General features: G+C 72.2%; 3 protein-coding genes across 3 annotated transcripts; 1 reads left to right on the forward strand and 2 right to left on the reverse strand.

The window, feature by feature from the left end:
• Positions 1-912: 912 nt before the first annotated feature.
• On the forward strand, positions 913-1,477 carry AURANDRAFT_59812 (hypothetical protein; the record flags this gene model as incomplete). Its single annotated transcript, XM_009034735.1, has 1 exon — positions 913-1,477. The coding sequence occupies one exon, from the start codon at positions 1,026-1,028 to the stop codon at positions 1,446-1,448; it is 423 nt and encodes a 140-aa protein (XP_009032983.1).
• Positions 1,478-1,702: 225 nt separating this feature from the next.
• On the reverse strand, positions 1,703-2,998 carry AURANDRAFT_61099 (hypothetical protein; the record flags this gene model as incomplete). The annotated part of the gene is made up of 1 exon (XM_009035211.1): positions 1,703-2,998. The coding sequence occupies one exon, from the start codon at positions 2,996-2,998 to the stop codon at positions 1,703-1,705; it is 1,296 nt and encodes a 431-aa protein (XP_009033459.1).
• Positions 2,999-4,518: 1,520 nt separating this feature from the next.
• AURANDRAFT_70667 (expressed protein) lies at positions 4,519-6,922 on the reverse strand (the record flags this gene model as incomplete). Its single annotated transcript, XM_009035210.1, has 2 exons — positions 4,519-4,758; positions 5,549-6,922. The coding sequence occupies 2 exons, from the start codon at positions 6,914-6,916 to the stop codon at positions 4,519-4,521; spliced, it is 1,608 nt and encodes a 535-aa protein (XP_009033458.1).
• Positions 6,923-6,930: the final 8 nt, after the last annotated feature.

Below are 6,930 nucleotides of genomic sequence, written 5' to 3' on the forward strand. Positions count from 1 at the left end.
GAGTAAATTGAGGTGAAAATGAGATATTTTGAGCCCCTGGAGGCGCTCCAAGGCGCTCTCTGCGGCGATCCAGCCGCCCGCGGCTGCGGTCGGGACCGTCGACGGACGGGCAGGTCGCACAAACCTCGACCGAGGCCCGGACGCGGTCGAAACAGGCCGCGGAGACCATTCGCCGCTTCTCGGCCGAGACGCTTTCGGCGAGTGTCGGGCACCTTGTGGGCGTCGGAGACGGTGTAGATCGCCGTGCAGGAGCTCTATGATGTCGAACCGCCCGACGGAACACAGCGACGGTGATCGGTCGACGTGAAACGCTGCGCTTGGCGCCGAAATCATTCGTTTTCGGGCTATTTGAGGCCACTTTTGACCAGAACAACCTCTCGCACGCCGATTTCGCAACCCGGGGCGACTCCGACGCCTTCGCCCGCTCGTCACATATGGTCTACGCCTTCGACGACAGCCAGCCCGCCGCCAGCGCCCACAGGCGCACCGCGGCTCGCGTTTTCGGTCGAAGCGTTTCGGCGCCCGGCGGACATTCGCGAGCGGCCGGAATTTCGACGAAACATCAAAAACTGCGCAGCACCATCGTGTAGCATCATGATAGGAAGCTTTGAGTGGTGGTCGCGTTTGAGAGTTCCTCGATGCGCCGGAGCACGGCTGGATCGCCCAATTCCGGCACTTTTTCGACCGCCGTGCGCGCGCGCGCAGTCGGCTCTACGAGCGCCGGAAGGTCGCGCGCGGCCCTCCCATACGACCTAGACCGCGGGATCAATCGCTGCGCGGCCCGTGGGCACGCGCGCGTGGGCGCACTGGTCGCTGCCGAGGCCAAGTGGCGAGGCGACCGCACGCCGATTCAGCAGTGGATGATGATGATGCCCGTGGCAAAAGCGCTGCTGCAGTCCACGGCCCGCCAACCCGCCACCCGCGTCGGAAGGCCAGCTCTACGCCGCGCCGCGCAGTGTCCACCGATAAGGTGTGCTTTCGCGGGAGGGAGCCTCGAAGAGCTCCGATCATTTTCCGCGTGCACCATGCGCCTCGGCATCCTGCTCAGCGCCGCGCTCGTCGCCGTCGCGGATAAGCGCGTCGTCAACGTCGACGGCTGGGAGAAGTCGCCCTTGTTTTCGCACGCCGTCGTCTCCGGCGACACGGTCTACGTCTCGGGCATGATCGGCGTCGACATGTCGACGATGAAGCTCTGCCCCGGCGGCGTCTACAACCAGACGCTCTGCGCCTTCGCGAACATCGAGACCATGCTCCACGCCGCGGGCACGTCGCTGGACAAGGTGCTCGACTGCACGTGCTTCGTCGGCGACCTCGCGACCGACTTCGACAAGATGAACGAGGCCTACACGTCCGTCTTCGCGGTGGACCCGCCGGCGCGCGCGGCCTTCGGCGTCGCGGCCGTCGCCCTGGGCGCGGCCGCGGAGTTCAAGTGCACGGCGACGCTCTAGGGAGGGGCGTAACTTATCCCGCCGGCGGGATAGGCTAAGCGCCGTTTTGGATCACTCGTGGGCAAACATTGGGCACCGCACCAGTCGAGCGCGCGTCCCCTTCAATCACTAGTCCAACACGGGATTCCGCCGCGGGCCCGGGCGGCTCGCCGATCGCATAAAGTAAAGGCGCGCATCCCGAGGCGCCACCATCACCACCGCTGCCGCGCGTTTCGAGTCGTTACGGGAGCATGGTGCGCGGCGACGCCCCCCCCTCAGGCTGGGCTCGTCGGGAGCTTGAGCGCGGGCACGGAGGGCCGCGGCGCGGGCGCCGCGGCGCCCGTGGGCGCGGGGACGCCGCGGCCGCTGGGCTTGCTGCGCATGGGGACGTTGCCCGTGCGGCTCGACGCCGGCGCCGTCGGCGGCGCGGGCACCTGGGCGCCGCTGAGGTCCCGGGGCGCGGCCTTGGCCGTCGCGGAGCGCTTCGTCGCGGGCAGCGGCCGGCCGCCGAGGTCCGCGGTGACGACGGCCGCGGACTTGGACAGCTGCTGCCAGGGCCCGTCGGGCTTCTTGATGCGCATGGTGGCCATGGGCCGCGCGAGGCGGCCGACGTGCGACTCGTGCGTCAACACGTCGTAGCCGTGGTGGCGGCCGCCCTCGCGCTCGCAGAAGTCGACCGTCTTCGCGAAGCGCGCGAGGGCGCGGCTCTTGTCGCGGTCGTCGCGCTTCACGGACCGGTCCCGCAGCTCCGCCTCCACCGAGGGCCCCTTCTTGGACGCGATGGCCCGGTTGCCGACGCCGGACGCGACCTCCAATTTCGCCTGGTCCTTGACCGCGTGGCTCACGATGTCGTAGGCCGCGCCCTCGCAGTACTGCACCGCCGGCGGCAGCCGCGCCACGGACCCCTGGCCCGCGATGGAGCTCAGCACCGCGCGCTGCTTCGCGAAGTCCGCCTCCTTGCCCGCGTCGTAGTAGCGGCCGAGCAGCGGGTCGAAGTCGTGCGTCTCCCAGAAGAGCTTCTGGGCGCTGTGCTTCGCCTCCGTGCGGTCCCGGAGCGTGCGGCCCTTGTGGTCGCTGATGTACTTGTTCGAGACGATGTCGAACTCGCGGCGCTTCCACGACGCGGGCAATAGGCCCGATTCCGCGCGCGCGTCGACGACGGACTTCCGCGGGGGCGCCCTGGGGTCCTTGGCCTTGTGGTTGATGATGTTCCAGGACGTGCGCGAGTCCGGCGGCTTGTTGCTCGGCGCCCGCTCCGCGGGCGTCTTGCCACTCCGGAACTCGTGCGTGACGATGTCGAACGGCGGCTGCTTGTCGAGCGCCGCGGCGAGCTTCGCGCCGTCGGCCTCGGCGGCGGAGTTTCGCGCCGACCGCTCGCGCCGCGGGTCGTAGTGGCGCTGGAGCAGCGGGTTGAACTTGGACCGCTTCTCGTAGTGGGTCACGCGGTGGTCCTTGGGCGGGTGGGCCTCGCCCAGCTTGTCCCAGGACGCGAGGCCCCGCTCGGCCTGGTAGCTCTTCAGCGTGTCGCCCCAGGACGTCTCCGTCGGCAGGGCCGTCGTCGTCGACAGCATGGTCGCGCCGGAACCCGCGCGGGGCGGCGGAGAGGCGAGGCAACCACACGGCCCAGCTCGATGGCGTTGCCGTGGGTCGATGGTATCATCGTTACAAGTTGATACTGCCGTCGGAGGTTGAAGCAGCCCCGCTCTCCATGGAGAAGCTGATCGATCGATGAGAAGCTGATGCCTCGTATCGCACGATAAGATGCGGTCGCGCCGCGCCGCGGCCGGCGGCGGCGCGGCGCTGCCGACGACGGCGGCCACGACGGCCCGCCGCCGGCCGTCGCGGCGCCGGCGCTGCGTCGTCGGCGCCGTCGTCGCCCTGGCGTGCTGCGGGGCCGCGCTGCTCCTCGTGGCCCGCGGCGGCCCGGCCCTCGACGGCGCGGCCCTCGAGGCGCGGCTCGCCGCCGTCGCGACCCTGCCGCGGCGCGTGGACGTCCGCCGCGACGGCGCGGACCGCTTCGCGGCGCGGGGCTGCGCGGACGACCCGCTCCGGCGGTTCCGGGGCCGCGCGCGGCGCGGCGCCGTCGCCGCGGTGACGGCCGCGCGCGTCGCCTCGACGGCGAGCCGCGAGTTCCGCCTCCTCGCCCGCCAGGCCGCCTCCCTGGCGACCCTCGCGGCGCCGGGCGCCGTCGACGACTACGTCGTCGTCTGGTCGCGCGACACCAACGGTACGGCGGCGTGCGCCGCGCTCCGCGCGGGCCTCCCGGCCGCCTGGCCCCTGCGGTGCGTCGACGAGGCGGCGCTGGAGCCGAAGCTCGCGACCTACGACGACCGCCGCTTCGACGACTACGGCGGCGACGGCGCGTACCGGGACCGGCGAAGGCCGGGGCCGCACGAGGGCGCGACGTTCCCAACTTGGAAGGCTCCTAGCTCGGTCGTTTTCCACTCGTTTCGGCTGATTTTTGGACGAGCGATCATCTCGCGAAGCGTGGATGCTTTTTTCAATGGAACTCGCGCGCGCGGAACACTCACGCTGAAGTGTTGAATCACCCTTTCAGGCGCGGCCGCGTCGCGCAGATGGTCGCGAAGCTCGCCGCGGCCCGCGTCGTGCGGAGCGCCTTCTACCTCGTCCTCGACGCCGACGTCGTGCTGCTGCGGCCCCTGGTCTTGGCGGACCTCGTGGACGCGCGGGGCCGCGGTTTAGCGACGTTCTCGCCCTTCTTTTCCGGCGCGGGCGGCGGCGACGACCTCCGGTCCGTGGGCCAGTTCGGCCGCTGGCTGCGCTGGTCCGGGGACGTGCTGGGCATCCCGAGCGTCGACGCGCGACGGGGCTTCTACGGCGTCACGCCCGCGCTGCTCCACGCGGGCGCCGCGCGCGCGCTCTGGGCGTACCTCGAACGGCGCCACGGCGCCCCCTGGTGGGCGAACGCGGGGCCCTTCTGGACGGAGTACGGCCTCTACTTCCTCTTCCTCGAGGCGACGCAGACCGCCGACGCCGTCCACTTCCGCTGCGAGGGCCAGCTCAGCGGGCCGGCGCTGTGGGAGGGCACGCCCGACGCCGCGGTCGACGTCGCGGCGCTCGCGGGCCAGGCCTACGCGCTCTTCGCCGTGGACCAGTCGCGGCGCCGCGGGCCGAGGTTGGACGCCGGCGCCGCGGCGGCGCCGCGGCTCGGCGCCGCGGCGTCGAAGCGGCTCGTGCTCGACGCGTGGGCCGCGTCCGAGGCCGCGACGGACCGGTCGCGCGACGACCGGCGGCGCGCGGACGGGTCGTCGACGGCGAGCCTCCGGGCCTTCGTCACGCACGTCGCCACGGTCAGCGACGTCTGGGCCGCCTGCGTCACGGCCGCGTCGCGCGCGCCCGGCGGCCACCCGCACGTCGCGCTCGCCGACGGCACCGTCCTCGACGACTACGACGCGGGCCCGCTGCTCCGGGCCTGCTTCCGCGGCGCCGTCCTCGAGGCGCCGCGGCTCCCGGACGTGCCCCGCGCCTTCGGCCTGCTCCACGCCTTCGGCCTCGCGCGCTTCGACAAGGTCGTCGTCGTCGGCCCGGGCGCGGTCCTCGGGCCCAAAGCCGCGGACCTCTTCGAGCGGCCGGGCCTCGGCGCGTCGAACGCGTCGCGGGGCCTCCGGTCCGAGCTCCTCGTCCTCGTCCCGGACCTCGCGCTCTCCTACGGCCCCCTGCGCGCGGCGCTCGCGCGCCGGAGGCCCGGCGAGCGCCTCGACGCGTTCCTCGACGGCGCGTTCCCCCGGTGGCGCGCGCGGGACCTGCCGCGCGCCTTCTACGTGGCCGACGACCCCGAGGTCCTGCGCTTCGACTTCGGCGCGCGCCTGCCGCCGTCGGAGGACCTCTGCGCGCGCGACGGCGCGCGCGCGGCGCCCTTCTGGGCCGCGCACGCGGCGCTGCTCGCGCGCCTCGGGGCCGACGACGCGCGGCGGCTCCGGGCGCTGCTGCGGCCCCTCGCGTCCGGCGCGCTGGCGCGGTGCGGCGACGTCGCGCGGACCTGCCGCGAGCTCGCCCGGGCGTGGGACTTCCCGGACCTGTTCCGCGAGCCGGACTGCCGAGGCTTGGACACGCCGGACTAGCGAGAGCGCACACAAAAAGTCGGATTAGAGGGCGGACACCTGGTCGCGGTAGTAGGCCTCGTCGAGCCAGGCGGGCTTTGGGAGGGCGAAGTGGGTCTTGAGGATGTGCTCCGCGACCTTGAGGCTCTGCTCGGCCCAGCAGCAGGGCGTGCCCTGGTAGCCCGTGAACCAGTAGTCGTTGTTCGCGACGAAGAGGTTCTTCTTCCCGCCCGTCGGGTTCGACGTCTTCATCGTGTACGCGTGGCCGTCGACGCCGCCGAGGCAGGTCTCCTCCGGGCACGTCTTCAGCATGGCCCGGAAGTTCGACGACATGGGCGTCGGCAGGAACTTGTTCGACGCGTCCCAGAAGCCCATGACCGCGGACGTCGGCGGCGCGACCGTCGCCGGGTCGACGCCCTTCGACGCGAAATCGGCCGCGTGAAGCGCGAGCAGCTTCGCGTGGCTCTCCGCCAGCAGCGTCGCGTTCGTCGACACGGTCAGCGGGTCGTCGCCGGCGGCGCGGTACGCGTCGTAGTAGGTGATGCTCGGCACCTTTTCGTTGAACGTGTAGACCGTCTCGATGGCGCCCGCGCCGACGAGCGCGCCCGCGGCGTCCCTCAGCATGGGGCCGTCGTGGAAGCGGCCGAAGAACGGAGGCGACGAGTTCGTGGCGGCGAAGGACCCCTCGAGGATGCCGAGCTCCGTGCGCCACCAGGGCTCGGGGTAGACGAGGTAGACCTTGAGCTGCTCGACCTCGAAGCCCTCGGGGTGCGGGCAGGGCTCGCAGGCCGCGAGGAGCCGCGCGGCCGTCGCGTCGTAGCGGAAGAGCGGCGAGTCGCCCGCGTCGAGCGCCGTGATCGCCTTGCGGGGCAGGTTCAGCAGCGCCGCGCCGGCCTCGACGGCCGACCCGTCGGCGAAGACGAGCCTCGCGCCCCTGTCGTCCGCGCCGTCCTCGACGGCGACGAGCTCGCGGCCGTACTCGACGCGGACGCCGCGGGCGACGAGGTCCCGCGTGATGAGGCGCAGCGGCGTCTCGTAGCCCGCCGCGTTCTCCGCGGCGTCGCCGTCGACGATCTTGTAGAGCGTCGTGTTGAACTCCGGGTCGAGGCCGCAGTCGGGCTGGTAGCAGCGCGTGCTCAGGTTCAGGTCGAAGCGGATGAGGTCGCCCGGGAGGTGCATGTCGCGGCCGAAGCGGTACGCGCCGATGTCGATGGTCAGGTTGTGTTCCTCGCGCACGCTGTAGGTGCGGCCGCCCGTCTTGTGGCGCGCCTCGAAGAGGCAGAGGTTCGGCGTCGTCGGGGCGAGGCGGTAGGCGGTGTAGAGCCCGGCCCAGCCGCCGCCGACCACCGCGACGTCGCAGTCATTGGCGGCGGCGACGGCGAGCGCTGGCAGCCACGCGAGCAGCGAAGCCATCGAACGCGACGCCATCTCGTCGTGGCGGA

This window comes from Aureococcus anophagefferens (assembly GCF_000186865.1).
Source record: "Aureococcus anophagefferens unplaced genomic scaffold AURANscaffold_2, whole genome shotgun sequence".
Classification (NCBI taxonomy): Eukaryota; class Pelagophyceae; order Pelagomonadales; family Pelagomonadaceae; genus Aureococcus; species Aureococcus anophagefferens.